Genomic DNA, 16,757 nt, shown 5'->3' on the forward strand with positions numbered 1-16,757 from the left:
GGAGAGACAGCACAGGAGAGGAAGGCCCCCTATGAGGTGGATTGATTCAGTGACTGGGATAATTGGGATGGGTGTGTCAGAGATGGTGCTATTGGCACAGGACAGAGCAGAGTTTAGGGCTGTTGTACATAGGGTCGCTATGAGTCGCAAGCGACTCAACGGCACATAACAACAAGAACAACAATGGGTAAGATATTGAACCACCAAAGGTGTGATTTGAATCTGTCAGCTGCTCCTTGGGAGGAAGGTGCCAGTCTCCTCCTGTGTGATTTACAGACTGAAAAACCCACTGGAGGGTCAACTGTGGTTTGGTTCTGACTTGATGACTGAGTTTCTTCTTTGTTTGCCCAGTCTTTTTCCTGATCAGGCCTAGAAGAGCAAGGAGTCAGGGCCTTTTGGCAAACTGATAGAGCAGAGAGATCTCAGGCCTGGAGGCTTTGTGATTCACCAGGAATACTCTAGGGTCGGTCTCTGCATTTGTCCTCAGGGTTCATGGATATTTCAGCCCTGTGTTTGCACAGAGAAGGATCTGTCCATTAACCTCTCTGAGTCATGGTTGGCTTGTTTGTAAAACAGAAGGACCCATTCCTGTGTGGCCGTGAAATATGACATCTGGTATATAATGTTCTGTGAGCAGCAAAGCTCTGGGGTACCTTTGGTGACTGGTTCTTAGCCTCTTTGAGGTTTGTCTTCTTCTTTTCTGCTGTGTAACATGGAACAACACTCTGGGTCATTCACTGATTCAGCACTGGATTATTAAACACCATTTGTAAGGAAGCGCTCTTGGCCTAGTCTGTAGGGAGTTGCACTGCCGACCCCATAACACCTCGCTGAAGGTTCAAGCCAGGTTCTTCCAGTCCGGTATAAGAGAGTGAACAAGAAGGTCTAGCAGAGAGTGATAACAAACATCACTAACAAAATACACTCTAATGCTATTGGTCAGGGGACTCGGGTCTGGGGGTCAGGGGTGGGAGGTGCTCTGAGCAGTGGCTTCTGAGCTGCCAGTCCAGAGGACTGAGCGTCCCAGGCAGGGACAGTTAGTCTAAGGCCCTGTGTCAGGAGAGGGCTGCGTGTCTGTAGATATATCAGATGCCCTGTGTGGTGGTGGTCTACCACACTCACTCTGGTCTAAGCTTCTGGCTCTGAGGAGGGTGCTTGCTCTCCTACGTAGGTGGGCCCCAGTGGTTTATAAGTGGGGTTACAGTCTGGTCTGTTCTGTGTTTTGTTTTTTCTTGTGTATACTGTCGAATTGGATCTGACTGGTACAGGAGGAGATTGCCCCTGACCTATGTTTTTAAGTTTTCTCTGGCAGGTACAGAGAGAAATGGTTGTTCGAGACTGTACAGAGAGAGGCCTACTGCATGGTTGGGCCTTGGAGCAAGAGTGGAGACAGGGCAAAGGGGGGACCCTCTCCATTGCCACCCCCCCACCCCCCCATGCCCTGTCCCAGCTGGGAGCACACAGAGACACTGCTCTAGGAAGTCCCTCCCAGTTGCCATGGATTAGGGGGTGGGAGGGTAGGGCTGGCTGCTGGGAGGGAATGTGGCTTTGTGCTTGGAAAACAAAGAACAGAGCTTGGGGCCCTCATCTCCTGGGGGGTGGGGGCAGGCTGGAGGCTGTTGACAGAACCCAGAGGCTAAACTGCACGGGGCTAGGCTGGCAGGAGCTCTCCCCAGGCTTCAGGGAAGGGGTAGGTGCCCAGTTTAGGACCTCAGAGCCCTCCAGGCAAGGCCCATGGGGCCTCTGGGTGGAGATGGGTGAGTAGGGAGGTGGGAGACTCAAGGGGGTATAAGGGATGCTTAAACCCTACCAGCTTGGGAAGTCAAATGGAGAGAATTTGGGCAGAGTCCCCTGGACAGTGGTATTGGGACAGGGAGGGGACAAGGATGGGGCCTGGGCGCTGTGTGTGAAGGATGGGAGGAAGTTAGCTGGACCTCCAGCACCCTGCTGTGTACGACCTGACCTGCCTATTCTGCCTCACCCCCAGCCCCCCCTCTGAGGCCCTATCCTCCTCCCCTCGAGGTGGGGACCCACCAGGATGAGCAAACTGCCCGGGGAGCTGGCCCGAGACCTGGAACGCAGCCTGCCAGCCGTGGCCTCCCTTGGCTCGTCACTGTCCCACAGCCAGAGCTTCTCCTCACACTTCCTGCCCCCACCCCCCGAGAAGCGCCGGGCCATCTCAGATGTCCGCCGCACCTTCTGCCTTTTTGTCACCTTTGACCTACTCTTCATCTCTCTCCTGTGGATCATCGAGCTGAATGTGAGTGGGCATTGACTATGGCACAAAGGAGTTGGGAGACCCCGGTGACCTGTGTCTCAGCCACCTGTCATGTGGGAGGGCACCTTCTCCATGGGGTGATAACCTGGGTAAAAGATAAAGGCAGCAGTTCTCATCTTTGGGATGAAGAAAATGAGGCTCCAAGGGGCTGAGGACTTGCATCCTAAACAGCTGCGTGAAGGAGGCACGATTTGAACCCAGATCTCCAGGCTCCCGAGTTTACAGCTGACAGTTTTCACCATATTGCCCTCTAGTGGACACACCTGGGAGAGGAGGAGAGGGAATATTGCTCTTTGAGATTCTTTTTTCTTTCTGCCTTACATTGCTCTCAGGCTCCAGTTCATTCATTCATAAAGCATTTTTTGAACCCAGCTCTGTAGCAGGCACGTGTTTAATGGCACCATGAAGAGCCAAACAGTAAACCTTTGCAATTTGCCGGGTGCCCAATTGGACTCCAGTGTTCCTCTCCTCAGTCTGACCATACTTTTGGGGAATGCAGTCTGGCTGGCAAGGGGACTTGATCTTCATGCACGGAGAGGGACAAGAGGGGCACCCTGGGCTGGTGCAGCCCTTGCTCATCCTTTGTTGACCATGTGACTTCACACAGGCCTCAGCCTCTCGGACTTCCTTCTTCCCAGTTTACCCTGAGATCTGGGTTACAGGTGGCCTTTCTCAGGTCACAAGCTTGAGTGATAAGAAGACAGTGACTTTCTGATAGAAGTGAAGAGTTTGGGAAGGGGCTGATTCCAGAGTAAAGGGGATATGTTTACTCCTGGGCTTGGTAACATCTGAGGTGGTGTCCCAGTGGAAATGTGCAGGCAGTTGGGGAAGGGTTGGGCAGTGCTCATTCCCACCACATCCTCTCCAGCAGCATGATAGATATTGCCCATTAAGCACAAACCTAATCAATTGATTTGCCACCTGAGGCTCTGTCTGACCCCACCTGGCCCCATTACCCCAGACGGATCATTGGCTGGGAAGATTAAGCACTGCAGTGTGGGGAGGAAGAGAAAATGATGTAGATGGAGGCTCCTAACACCCCGTTTTCCAGCTCTCCCTACTGACAAAGGCTTGGGGTGGGGACAAGGTTGGTGTACTGCCCCCCTCCAGAGTGTCAGGCCCTCTAGCCTGCCCCTTCCTTGGTAATGTGCCCCTATGAGGTAGTACTTGGACCTAACTCTGCCAGTCCAGGCTATCTGGACCCTCAGAGGAATAGTCATGTCTAGGTTCTTGGGCCTCTGGCTGGGTTCCCATGGTGCTTCAGGGACTTGGGACCCCTGAGGGTGGTGCCATAGCCTGTACAGCATCTCCTCCAGGTCCCACTCTCCCCCTGCCTCCCTGTCCTTGGCCCCAGGATGTGCGGGGCAGCCCCGGGGACTTGGTTCTGCCCGCAGAGCTCTTCCTGTGTTCCTCTCCCAGACCAACACAGGCATCCGGAAGAACTTGGAGCAGGAGATCATCCACTACCAGTTTAAAACCTCCTTCTTTGACATCTTTGTGAGTGATCTTAGGGGCCCTAGGGGAGGGTTGGGAGCGAGGAAATGACTCTTTGGCTGGTTTCTCTTCCTTTTGCACTGACACATCCTAACCTGATCAGGAGATTTGGCTCTGTCCCTCAGGAAGCCCTCTGTTTTCAAAGAGATGAGGCCACATCTTCAGCCAGCCCTAAGTGGGAGGGGGAAGATAAGACCCCTACTCCTTGACTGTCACAACTAAGTTATGATTCAGCCATGTGAAAAGACCCTGTGGCTTGGAGTGTTAATTAGAAAGGCTTCCTGGAAGAGGTGGACAGGGAGAGGGCCAGGAGCTATCCTGTGCATAGTGAAGCCTCCTGTAGGGGACGACGCCCTCAGTCCTCTCCCATGTCCAGCAGGGAGGGAGGCCAGCTGCCTGCAGTGGGATGTTGGGGAAACTTGTCCATGGTGCCTGGTACCCCTTCCTGCCAGGTCCTGGCCTTCTTCCGCTTCTCAGGGCTGCTTCTGGGCTATGCTGTGCTGCGGCTCCGGCACTGGTGGGTGATTGCGGTAAGATGCCACTTCATGGGCAGCCTGTGGGCCCTGGGGGTGCTGGTCCTGGGAACGAGGAAGAGGAGGACTCACTCCTGGCCTCTGCCTTCCTGTCTCTCCCTCTGCCTGGACAGGTCACTACACTGGTGTCCAGTGCCTTCCTCATCGTCAAGGTCATCCTCTCCGAGGTCAGTTTCTCTGAGTCGGCCGGTTATGTCAGGCATTGTTCTGAGGTTCCTAGGCCAGAACCATTTCTCAAATGTTTGACCCTGTTGTCAGAGTTGGGGTGAGAGAGGATCCTGTCCTTTAATACTTCCAAGGAATCATGTACCTCACAGGGTCCTCAAATAGTTGTTAAAAGGAGTGGGGGATATTATGCCTGTTTGGCTGGCCAGGGTCGGTAGCCTCGGGAGAGGGGTTCTGCATTTGGAGGTGACTCTTTGCCAGAGAACTCAGCCCCTTGCCTCCACAGCTGCTCACCAAAGGGGCATTCGGCTACCTGCTGCCCATCGTCTCCTTTGTCCTTGCCTGGCTGGAGACCTGGTTCCTTGACTTTAAAGTCCTGCCCCAGGAGGCTGAGGAGGAGCGATGTGAGTGCTGGCGTGGGGTGTGGACAGGATTGAGGGGGTACGGAGAGGGTCATTGCAGCCCTTGAAGGGAGTGTTTCAGGCATGGGAGCCAGCTAGGTGCCATCTTGCCACCTCTGAGCTGGCAACCTGCAGAACTTGCAGGTGTGCCTGGATGGTGGTGTCCCAACTGCTTCCGCCATCCTGGGTCTGGGACAATGGCCGCCTGTCTCTGCCCCCTCAGGGTACCTTGCTGCCCAGGCTGCAGTTGCCCGAGGACCCCCTCTCTTCTCTGGTGCTCTATCGGAGGGCCAATTCTATTCACCTCCAGAATCCTTTGCAGGTGAGGGCTGGTGGGTGGGGGCCCTGCCTTCTGGGAGGGGCTCTGTGAGGAGTGGGTAGGCTGGGTGTGTTCTTTCTATTCCTTCTCTCAGGCTCCCTGGGGAGAGCCAGCAGCCCTCTCCCACACACACTTTTATCCCCCCCACATGCTTGCACTCATATACCTGTACCCGAGCCCCTCTGCCTCCCGCACGCTCTCCCCACCCCTTCCCATTGTCAGCCTCCTTGTTCTCTGCAGGGTCTGACAATGAATCAGATGAAGAAGTTACTGGGAAGAAAAGCTTCTCTGCCCAGGTACTTGCTGCCCTTCCCCACCCCACCTTGAGGGCAGACACCTCAGAGAAGGGCCAGGGTGGGATCTGGCCAGGGTGCGCTGAGGCTTCTCAGCAGAGCATCGAGCCCTGCAGCCTCCCAGTCACTGCCAGTGTCTGACCGTCTGTCATTCAGGCCGACTGGTCCATGCCTGAGACACAGACACAGGGAACAGCCAGAGCCTCAGGGACACCAGCCCAGACTCTGCACCTTGGGCTGTGTGAAGCCTCCAGAAAAAGAGCAGGACCCACATAAGACAGAGTAGGGGGCCCAGGCTCACCCCTTTCTCTGGCTAGGAGCGGGAGTACATCCGCCAGGGGAAGGAGGCCATGGCGGTGGTGGACCAGATCTTGGCCCAGGAGGAGAACTGGAAGTTTGAGAAGAATAATGTAAGGAGTATCCCTCCCACCTGGCCCTCTTGGGTGTGTTAGGCATTTCCTTTCGCTTCTCTGAGGTCTGAGGAGTGAATGAGCCCAGGGACAGCATGAGTTGAGGTCAGATCCCTGCCCCAGGGGAGGGCTTGGGCCCTGGAGTCATCATTCTGCAGGAAGCTGGATTGTAGGACACACCTGTCGCTCTCACCCCAGAACCCACCTTCCAACTGCTCTGCTCCCTGAGCTCCGGTCTTTGAAGGGAAAGCCAGGCCTCTGCGCTGTGTCCAGGGTTCTATTTTGTGATCAGAACACTAAACACTAAATAGAAAGGTGGCAAAGAACTTGGAAAACCCTCCAGTTGTGCTCTCCAGCCCCTCTGTCCTCATCTGCCCCTCTGGCAGCCCCCGTCAGCATGGAGACACTGCTTCTGGTCACGGCCACAACTGTGCTCTGTGCTTTTAACTTGATATCAGTAGCCTTTCTCTCCTGGTCGCTGTTATTTTGTCAGCTCCACTGTTTTTAGTGGCTGTTCAAATAGCCTCCATCCCTGGGTGTTTTCCACTCTGAGCTTGCAGAAGCTTCTGCCCTGCCTGTCACCCTTTCCCACACCACCTGCCAACTCCTCATGCCCTCTCTCTACCTTTCTGTCACCCTTCTGTCTCTGCACAGGAATATGGCGATGCTGTGTACACCATTGAGGTTCCCTTTCACGGCAAGACGTTCATCCTGAAGGTGAGTGAGGGAAGTGGGTATCCTGGACTCTCCTGCCTGAGGACACCAGGAAGGGTCCAGAGGGCCCTGTGCAGCCCCAGCCTACCCTAGGGGGAGGTGAGCTCTGGTGGGACACCTGGCCCCACCCAGCTCTCTGCCCACCCTGCCCTAGACCTTCCTGCCCTGCCCAGCAGAGCTGGTGTATCAGGAGGTGATCCTGCAGCCTGAGAGGATGGTGCTGTGGAACAAAACAGTGACCGCCTGCCAGGTGAGCCAAGCCCTGGCATCCTGCCTGCTCAGGGCACAGGGCACAGCCGTGTCCCAGCATGACCAGTTATCCTCAGGAGGCCTGAGGTCATGTCACCAAACCATGCCGTGTCTCAAGTTTTTTCATCTCTAAAATAAGGGCGATGGTAATGGTGTCTCCTCATTGGGAGGGTAGAAAGACGAAGAAGGGTACACATACAGCACCTGGCTTAGGGTTCATGAGCTGGGGCAGTTGGCTCGTAGAGGGACCGGCCAGAAAGGAGACTGGTCGGGGTGCCTGATGTGTTGGGAGCGTAAGACTCTTCTTGGAGTAGGCGGTGCCTCTCATCTCACCTCTCCCCCCATGGCCCTCAGATCCTGCAGCGAGTAGAAGACAACACCCTCATCTCTTATGACGTGTCTGCAGGAGCTGCAGGTGGTGTGGTGTCCCCCAGGTGAGCACCTACCAAGGCCCATGAAGGTCAGGCTTCCCCTGGCTCTACTCCTTGGGTCTCAGACTCAGCACCATAATCTAACTCTCCCCCTCATCCCTCCCAGGGACTTTGTGAACGCCCGACGCATTGAGCGCCGCAGAGACCGTTACCTGTCATCTGGCATTGCCACCACCCACTGCGCCAAGCCCCCGACACACAAATATGTCAGGTGAGCCTGACTTTGCCCAAAGTCATGCCCAAGAGCAGTGAGGACAGAGCCAGGAACACTGTGTACTGTCCGGGCACTTTCTCCTGCTGAGTTCACGTTCATGTTCTCTGTCCTGCTGGGCTTTGCCCCTCCTGGTTGCTAATCCGGGTAATCTTGCCACTCTGTCTGCTGGAGACTGGAGGCTAATGACTGGAGCCAAGCCTCAAAGGCTGGAGGCGGGCAGTGGGCCAGGGGAGACCACAGGAGGGACTGTTTAGGGAAGAGATTGGGAGCTCTGAGGTGGTTATGGGTTGGTCAGCCTCTGCAGGCTCTGAGATCTGGGCTTTTATCTTCCTGCCTAAGGAAACTTGGGCCCTCTCTTATCCTCCTCACCCTGTCCCCACAGCTTGACCTCCTAGGGTGCCTCCAAAGCCCCCAAAAGATGAGTTATGATCTGCTGCTGCCTGATCATAAGCATCCTCCTAGTTCACTCTGCTGTCTAATCTGAGGCTGTCTTGCTGCGTATGTCTTACACTTCCTATTCCTTTCCTTGGGTTCTAGCAGAGAGTCTTGCTTTTTTAATCTAAAACTGGAGGTCTGGTCTTGTCACCGTCACAGACTTGGACCAAGCTAATTCCCTCTCCGGAGGTCTGGTTTGTCACTGTCACAGATGGGGGGCCAAGCTCATTTCCCCTCTGGATGTCAACATCCTTATTTGTAGAGTGGGCTGAAGAGTGCTCAGTGGAGCTGTGGGGAGAATTGCATGGCCTTGGAATCTGAAGCATACTGCATAGACCTGGGGCCTGCTGAGACGCCCCCTCCTGGAGCTCACTGGCACTGCCGCCTCCTGGAGCCCTGCCCACTCCCCACACAGCCAGGAGCTGACCTGGAGACTCTGAACAGGCTGGGTGTAGCTGGGAAGGTAGTGAGCTCCCTGCCACTGAGGTGTGCAAGCACAGACAAGCTGTTTAGGAGTCAGACCTCCTGTGGTGGAGTTGGGGTGCTTCAGGGATACGTGTTCTGAATTCTTGACCCATCAGCTCCTTTTCTGCATCTAACCCGGTCAGAGCTGGGCTAGGATGATGGGAGGTGCACATGGGGCCTTATCTGGCTCCAAGGTCTTCCCACTGCCAGTGATGCCCTTCTCCTCAGGGGGGAGAATGGACCTGGGGGCTTCATCGTGCTTAAATCAGCCAGTAACCCCCGAGTCTGCACCTTCATCTGGATCCTCAACACAGATCTCAAGGTGAGCAGGGCGGGGTTCCTGGGGGGCTGGCAGCAGGCTGAGCCGAAGGGGGGGGGTCACTGCTACCAGCTTGATTGCTGTGTGACCGTAGGCAGCTCTTTGCCCTGTTTGGGACCTCCTATTCTTAGCTTCCTTTCTCTTTAAAGTCTGGGCTTGAGTCCTGGTAGTGTTTAGCCCAGATACTGTTGAGGGTCTGTTTCTCCCCTTTCTTACCTCAGACGCCTTCAGCCCAGGCAGGGGAGCTGGCTGCCAACCCAGCCCTGCCCGGGTCTGTTTGTGGGACTGGGGCCAAGACTCGGCATGGTGTTCTTCCTGCCGGGGGAGGAGGTGGCCCAGACTGCATACCAGAGCTGCACCTGCAGGCCGACCCACCATACCCGCTGTGGGGGCCGTTTGAGGGGGAGACCAACCGTGCTGAGGGCACGTCACATGGAACTTTTCCCTGTATCCCCAGGGCCGCCTGCCCCGGTACCTCATCCACCAAAGCCTTGCAGCCACCATGTTTGAATTTGCCTTTCACCTACGGCAGCGCATCGGGGAGCTGGGGGCCCGGGCGTGACCACACATCTGGCCTACCCTGCAGGCCAGGGTCCTGCCACCACAGCCTCCAGAACCAGAAAGGGCACCAGACAGTTGGGCTTCTTGTCCACAGAGGCCCTGGCCTCACACAGTGGGAGGACAAAGACCTTCTGCGCCATTGCCTCGGCCCCAGACCACTCCCCATCCATGCCAACTGTGTCTGGGAGCCCCTGCTGTGAGCAGGGCCTAGGCCTGAGCATTTGGACTCTGCCGGCTGAGCTATGGTGGGGGTCCGACCTGCTGGTGTTTACATGGTGTCCCTGCCTTCTTGGGGAGGATATCCACTGTCCCCCACCTTGCCAGGGGCAGGGTCTGAGTGGGGGCCCTCAGGCTTGGTGAGGCAGGGCAGGGCCCTGAGCAGGACCAAGGCCAGGGCAGCCTGAGCTCTCTCATCATGACAGCTTTTTAGGATTATTTCAAGGGTCTGGGACCCTTTTCCACATGAACTTGGGGAGTGGCATGGCCAGCGGGTGGGAGTGCTGGTGGTCAACCTCTGTCCCTCTCAGATTCTCGCCCTCCTCCAGGGCTTCCTTGGGTATCTTTGTAATTTGAGCCAATTAAAGAGCCGGAACTAAACCAGACTGTCCCTCCCGTCTGCCTCACCTATTGAAACTAGGGGTAGTGGGAGGGCTCAGCATGGCAGGGCCAGCATACAACATGCGTGCAGGCAAGTGCGTGCTGTCACGGGTGGGCGGAGTCAGTGGAGATCCTGTTCCTGGAATCCTCCTGGACACTCTCGACTGGGGGATGACTGGTCAGAGAAAAATGCACCCCCTTCCTGTGAGGGGAGGTCAGGTTGCCGTCTCCTCCCACAATGTGGTTGGGAAGTGTGGAGATACGGAGCAGTGTCATGCCAGCACCAGGCCTCAACTGTGCAAGTCCTGAGGCCAGCGGGGCCAAGATGAGGGCCTGGCTTCAGGGTGGCTGAGGCTCCTCGGCCTCTCGCGCTCCACTCGTGCATCCTAGAGCTCCAGGCCAGCGCTCTGTCCAGTGTACCAGGACACATGCCCCATCCCCAGTCTGCCCCTTCTTCCACCTGCCTGAAACCTTCCGAAAGTACCAGCTTGTTTAATGTCAAGGTCAGTGGGCCCTGTCCAGGTCCTCCTTGCTATGGTGTGTACCCCTGGACACACTCATGTATCCCTCTGAGCCTATTTGTTTAGTAATTGAACTCAGGCCAGAGCTGTGTGAGCCTGCCTGCGCCCAGGTGGGGTGTCCAAAGGCCATCCACCTCTAGGTGTTCTAATACTCCTGTAAGATCATCCTGCTTTGGGGTACCTCAGCTCTGGTCACTGACTTTTGGTTCCCCTACTCTGCCATGTCCTCATTCCTCCTCCCCCTATCTGCCACCCTGCCCATGAGCTTTGGGGTGCTCTGCTCCCTGGGAATGAGACCCAGCCCACTCCCGGGCTATGACTTCAGAGCTGGCCCCATGGCCAACATATTGTGACAAGAAAGTGGACAAAGTGAGACTTGGGCTCTGGGCCTAAGCCATGGTCACAGAGCACAGCCTTTTCATGTCCTATTTGGAACCAGGTCCTCTGACTGCTACCACTGTAGCCCCTCAATCCCCATCTCACCACACTTCATCCCACTTGGGGTTTGGGGTGTAGAGCTGAGGGACTGCCTTCTGCACCTGCCTCCCAAGCCCCCATGGGAAGGAAAACACCTGACCAGGTTGGTGCTCCAGGCTCCCAGCTGTGGCGTTGCCTCTGGTGCCGATCCTTACAGATGGTTGCACTGTTCTTTAGGTCCAGGAGTATGGCTGTGGGCCGTGCCCTTGAGTTCCGGCGAGAAGTGAGCTATAGTGGCAGAACCTAATGGCCTATTCAGAGCCTGAGGGGGCATTAGTCCCCTCTGTTTGCTGTTGTTTCCAGATGAACTGTCTGGCCAGGGGAAAGAGGTGGAGCAGAGGGCAAGTGCCAGGGTGGCACGGGGATGGACATGTGCTTGGCCTGAGATGGTGTTTCAGGAGTGGACGACACCTGAAGTGCCATTTTGAGGACCCCTGACCCCGCAGGGACAGCTTGGTATCTTCAGGAGCTGATTCTGACCTAGGGGCAGTCAGGGTCCACATAACCCAACCCCCATTCAGGGCTTACTGTCCCCCCATCAGTGAGTCTTGGCTCTGCTTATAGCATCTGACGCCAGAGGGGCTGAAAATAGTCCCTAGAGGAGGGGGAGGAAGGGGCTATTTAAAGGGACTGGGAGGTGCAGAGCCCGAGAGGAGTGAGGCGCGATCATGGCCACCTCGGAGCTGAGCTGCCAGGTGTCCGAGGAGGACTCTGAGCGCCGAGAGGCCTTCTGGGCTGAGTGGAAGGACCTGACGCTGTCCACACGGCCCGAGGAGGGGTGAGTCCAGCAGGGCCCTGCCTTTGCTCCCCTAGACCCCCCCATCCTGAGCCTTAAGAGGTGAGAGCACAAAGCCCAGGAGATGTCTCTGGGGGTGAAGGCAGGGATAGTGCCCCCTGGGGAGAGCAGAATGGAATCCCTCTTTCCTTCGGGTCCTGGCAGGCCCTGGGAGCACCCCACACACTAGCCTGTGAGTGGAGACACGCAGGAACTCACCGCCCCTCCCTCTCCTTGCCCAGCTGCTCCTTACACGAGGAAGATGTCCAGCGGCGTGAGACCTACCACCGGCAGGGGCAGTGCCAGGCGCTGGTGCAGCGCTCCCCCTGGCTGCTGATGCGGATGGGCATCCTCGGCCAAGGGCTGCAGGAATACCAGCTTCCCTACCAGCGGGTGCTACCACTGCCCATCTTCACCCCCACCAAGCTGGGTGCTGCCAAGGAGGAGCGCGAGGACACCCCCATCCAGCTGCGGGAATTGCTGGCACTGGAGACAGTTCTTGGGGGCCAGTGTGTGGACCGCCAGGATGTGGCCGAGATCACCAAACAGCTGCCCCCTGTGGTGCCCGTCAGCAAGCCCGGCCCCCTTCGCCGATCCCTGTCCCGCTCCATGTCCCAGGAAGCACAGAGAGGCTGAGCAGAGCTGTGACTCAGGCTCCATTCTGCCCATCCCAGGCTGGGCCCTTCCTGGCTAGGACTAAGGAGGGGAGCTGCTGGCCATGGATGCTTTGTAGTTTGTCCAGGATTGGGGGCTGGGGAAGGAGGGAGTCAGAGACCAGGAGGACTGGGTTCCCTGAGCTCCCAGAGGGAAGAGGACAAAGACAGTAGGCATCAAGGGTGGAGAGCTGGGGGCTGGCAATGCTAAGTGGCCCCAGCACCTCGAGAAAGGATGAGAGGATGGTGAGAAGGGAAGAGGTTCTTTAGAAAAGTGACAATGACATTGGCCCAGGTTTCACCTTCAGAGAAGGACAGGAAATATGTGACGGGCATCTGAGATCTTTTGGGAAGGAAGCTTGAAAACCTGAGGGAGGGGGACGTGAAGAGGACAGAGGCAAGGTGGAGCCCCCAACACCCTCTGTTAGCGCCGCAATAAACGCTCTATTATGCTCCAGAATGTCCTCTCTCCTTGTTGGTTGTAGGGTGTCAGTGTCCCTCAGGTCCGCTGCTGGGCAAAGAACAGCCTCCATAGCAGAGCTAAATATGGCAGAACAAGCACGTACACTTGATGCTTGAGGGGTGAGGGAGGGCAGGGACAGAGCTGTAAACAAGGCTGAAGCCTGTCAGTCTCCTTGCTGTGCCTGGACTCTGCTGCCCAGTCCTGGCTTCCGTACCCAGCCCCCTGGCACTGGACAGTGTTCAGCAGGCCAGCTGGCACCTAGCATTGTCTCATGGAGAACATGAAGCTGGCACCAGGACTGTCCTTGGGTGTGGAAAGGGTCAGTGACCAGTGACCCCAAGGCTGATTTACCACTCTGTTCTGGATGCAGAGAGAATGCTTGGCTGTACTTGGTCACTCCACCCTCCCTGCCCTGACAGCCCAGGGTGGGTTGTTGTTGGGGGGTGGTGGAGGGGGGTCAGGTTCCTGTCTGACCCCTGCAGCTGTTGTGGTGACTCATGTCCCAACCTGGCTGCCTGGCCCAACAAGGAGACACTCTTTGGGCCAACAAGAAGGGAGAGCCACGGAGGAAGCTTGGAGCCAGGGACGCTGGTCCTCTTGGCACATATGGTAGCCTAGCCAGGGCAGAGGGGTACCCAATCCAAAGGGCACCCACTCTAGAAAAGACCAGGCAGCACCTCCTCTCCATCTAGGGGACAGAAGGGGACACTCTGGCATCTTGACCTCTACGTACCAGACCTGGCCCTTTGCTCCAGTGCAGGGCTGGAGAGTGTGTTAGAAGAGCTAGAGACCCCAGACCCACAAGGACCCGAATCTGTAGACACATTACAGGGTCGGACTGCACACCTTTGAAGCCCCTTGGTTCTGAGCATGCGCTCTACGCCTTTCCCGCTTCAGGTTCCGGTGCCCCTGACATAACAGGAACGTCCTGAACCTTCCGACCCTGGCATTCCCCAGATAAGTGACCAGGATCCCTCAGGGCCTGCAGGAGCGGCCTAACTGTTCCTCCTGTTAAGTGCATTAGCCTCGCTCCTCGGGCCCCTATCGACACTGCCATCGGATGTGCGGGGAGCAAGTCCCGCTTTGGGGCCCTGGGGCGACCGCAGGGACAGTGATAGCCAGAACGGACTGTCCTTTCTGGACTAGGAGGGGGCGCCGGAAGACGAGGGGTGGTGTGGAGTTGGAAAACAAAAAAAAGTGGAGAAAGGGAATAGGGTGACATTGCTAAGGAAATTGAGTGGATGTAGGAAAGGGCTCTGGTTTAAGGGGACCCTGGCTGGGGTTGAGGTCTGAAAGAGGCTCTGGGAATGAGAAAGGGACCAATTCTTTTAAAAAGGAAGAGTCAGGCTGGGACATGAGGCAAAAGAAATGAGAGACTGGGGGCTACGGGGGACACCAGGGGTGGTGGGGCTGTAACCCGAACAACATCACCCAAGAAGGGACCTAGGAGTTGGGGTCCTGGAAGCAAATGAGGCCAAGGGGTGGCAGGGTCAGAGAGGAGTGATGTAGAGTAGGGGCAGGGTGGAAACCCAAGTTTTGGGGCCGTCCGTGTCTGTGGCTCAGATAACTAAGGGAGATGTATAGGCTCGGGGGCGAAGCAGGCCCTGGGGCTGCCCATCACTCAGTCACCGCCTCCGCAATGCAGGGGTCAGGGCGGGGTGGGGGGCGGGGGTTCGGCTGGCCGCAGATATAGGGGCTGCGAGGCGGGTGGGGACGCAGCTGGCGTAGGAGCAGCATGAACGACGCAGACCTGAGTGACGCAGCGGCGGGCACAGCCCAGGACTCGGACCCAGGCCGGCTGGCCGTCGCCTCGGCCTACCAGCGCTTCGAACCCCGCGCCTACCTCCGCAACAACTACGCACCCCCTCGAGGGGACCTGAGCAGCCCCGATGGCGTTGGGCCTTGGAAGCTGCGCTGCCTAGCGCAGACTTTCGCTACGGGTGAGCGTGGGAAGCTGAGGCACTGGGGATGGGAAGCCATCAGGGGGTGAAAGAGGCAAGCAGAAAAAGAGACAAGAGCCAGAGAGGGATCCAGAAACAGACAGGTAGTTAAGAGGTGCGAGTAGAAAAGAAAGAGGAGCAGTTATCTGTCTTTTGGGGGAGCTGGAGAAGAGGGAAACTCTAGAGAAAGGGAGCCAGGTGGAGAAAATGTTCAAATTGTTCAGAATCGAGAGAGTCGAGGGGGTAGTGTAGGAGCAATGGAGGCAGAGAGGGGGAGTGGGGAGGTAACTGGGAGAAGCTGTGAGGCAGCTGCGGGTGAGGTTCTCCATTGACTCCTCACTGTGGGGTCCGACTGTAGATGTGGAACCTGAGATCCAGACAGGTTCCACACCTTTCTCATGGTGTCAGAGCAGAACTGCACGTTGGACAATGTTCTTTCCAGATAGAGACACATAGTCTTAGAGAAGGAAGCAAAGGGGGAGAAGGAAGGGAGGGTATGATTGAGGCAGGCTGGGTACCAGGATCCCCTTCCTTTGCCCATCAGGTGAGGTGTCTGGACGCAGCCTCATTGACATTGGCTCAGGCCCCACCATATACCAGCTGCTCAGTGCCTGTGCCCACTTTGAGGACATCACCATGACGGATTTCCTGGAGGTGAACCGCCAGGAGCTGGGGCTCTGGCTGCGGGAGGAGCCAGGGGCCTTTAACTGGAGCGCGTATAGCCAGCATGTCTGCCTCATTGAAGGCAAGGGGTAAGGAATGGGAGATGGGGGCTCCCCATGAATCTGCCCGAAGCAGCAAGGAAAGGCTGATTGTGGGGCAGTCCTGAGCCCTGGGCCTGACCCTGCCTGGTACTTCTACACAGTGAGTCCTGGAGGGAGAAGGAGCAGCAGCTTCGTGCCAGGGTCAAGCGAGTCCTGCCTATTGATGTGCACCAGTCCCAGCCCCTGGGTGCCGGGAGCCTGGCACCCCTGCCTGCTGATGCCCTGGTCTCCACCTTCTGCCTGGAGGCTGTGAGCCCAGACCTTGCCAGTTTCCAGCGAGCCCTGGACCACATCACTACGCTGCTGAGGCCTGGGGGGCACCTCCTTCTCATTGGAGCCCTGGAAGAGTCATGGTACCTGGCAGGGGAGGCCAGGCTGGTGGTGGTCCCCATACATGAGGAGGAGGTGAGAGAGGCTTTGCTGCGCAGCAGCTGTGAGGTCCGAGACCTACGCACCTATGTCATGCCTGCCTACCTGAGGACAGGCGTAGATGATGTCAAGGGCATCTTCTTTGCCTGGGGCCAGAAGAAGGTGGGAGTCTGAGGGGGCCCCTATCTGCCCAGAATCCCTGTTATCTAAAGTGGCACTTAATAAAGGAAGCAGCCTCTGCTGCTTAGTGTCAGTGGTGTTTGTGACTTTCCTGAAATCCAACAAGGGCTCAGAGATCTCTTTTTGTGAGGGAAAATAAGAGGCACTCACAACCGTAGGCCTTCCTTCTAGAAATTTCCATAAGGATCTCTGAACCACTCATTCTTCCTAAGGAAAGGAAGGCTAAGGATAGGCCTTATGTATTTGAGCATGCTAGCTGATAACCAAAGGGCTGTGATTCGAGCTAACTGCTCCAAAGGAGAAAAACAAGGCAGTCTGCTTCTGTAAAGATTGACAGGCTGGGCAGCTCTGTCCTGCAGGGTCATTTTAAGTCAGAATCAGCTCAATGGCGGCAGCTCTCTGTCCAGGCATTGGCTATCCTTCAGCCCTTACACTCAGACACCGGCGTCCTGTTATTCTGTTTCTAGACATAGCTCAGAGAGGTCAAATGACAAATAGTGGAGTCTGGTTCAGACCAAACGTCTCAAATGATCTGATGTCTTCTGCTTTGAGGCAAAGAAGATACTCACACACTCATACATTGACACCCAGTGAGTTGGAACTGACTCATAGCTGACCCTCCACTGGGTTTCTGACTGTAAACTGCATGGAGATTTATCCCCTCCTCTCGTGGAGCAGCTGGTAGATTCAAACTGCCTGCCTTTGGGTTGGCAGCACAGCCTTTTAGCCACTAGGCT

At 56.5% G+C, this 16,757-nt stretch overlaps 3 protein-coding genes across 5 annotated transcripts; all 3 read left to right on the forward strand.

The window, feature by feature from the left end:
- Window positions 1-1,987: 1,987 nt before the first annotated feature.
- On the forward strand, window positions 1,988-9,395 carry STARD3 (StAR-related lipid transfer (START) domain containing 3). 3 transcript variants are annotated; one of them, XM_006889385.1, is made up of 14 exons: window positions 1,988-2,260; window positions 3,698-3,775; window positions 4,225-4,302; window positions 4,419-4,472; window positions 4,757-4,874; window positions 5,095-5,193; window positions 5,431-5,486; window positions 5,801-5,893; window positions 6,548-6,610; window positions 6,762-6,857; window positions 7,211-7,290; window positions 7,394-7,498; window positions 8,630-8,723; window positions 9,178-9,395. In XM_006889385.1, exons 1-14 carry the CDS (start codon window positions 2,039-2,041, stop codon window positions 9,280-9,282), a joined length of 1,341 nt encoding a protein of 446 aa, XP_006889447.1. In that variant the 5' UTR covers window positions 1,988-2,038; the 3' UTR covers window positions 9,283-9,395. The 3 variants fall into 3 exon arrangements, with proteins under 3 accessions (XP_006889447.1, XP_006889449.1, XP_006889448.1); XM_006889386.1 differs by having other exon boundaries at window positions 2,039-2,260; window positions 4,225-4,289; window positions 4,757-4,873; window positions 5,081-5,193; window positions 9,178-9,282; XM_006889387.1 differs by lacking the exon at window positions 4,419-4,472.
- A 2,149-nt stretch (window positions 9,396-11,544) lies between these two features.
- On the forward strand, window positions 11,545-12,287 carry TCAP (titin-cap). Its single transcript, XM_006889388.1, has 2 exons — window positions 11,545-11,654; window positions 11,894-12,287. The coding sequence occupies exons 1-2, from the start codon at window positions 11,545-11,547 to the stop codon at window positions 12,285-12,287; spliced, it is 504 nt and encodes a 167-aa protein (XP_006889450.1).
- Window positions 12,288-14,502: 2,215 nt separating this feature from the next.
- Window positions 14,503-16,014, forward strand: PNMT (phenylethanolamine N-methyltransferase). The gene is made up of 3 exons (XM_006889389.1): window positions 14,503-14,707; window positions 15,252-15,459; window positions 15,573-16,014. The coding sequence occupies exons 1-3, from the start codon at window positions 14,503-14,505 to the stop codon at window positions 16,012-16,014; spliced, it is 855 nt and encodes a 284-aa protein (XP_006889451.1).
- The last annotated feature ends 743 nt before the right edge of the window (window positions 16,015-16,757 follow it).

The sequence above is a fragment of the Elephantulus edwardii genome, unplaced genomic scaffold, assembly GCF_000299155.1.
Source record: "Elephantulus edwardii isolate Elephantulus edwardi_28Jun2011 unplaced genomic scaffold, EleEdw1.0 scaffold00077, whole genome shotgun sequence".
NCBI classification, from domain to species: Eukaryota; Metazoa; Chordata; class Mammalia; order Macroscelidea; family Macroscelididae; genus Elephantulus; species Elephantulus edwardii.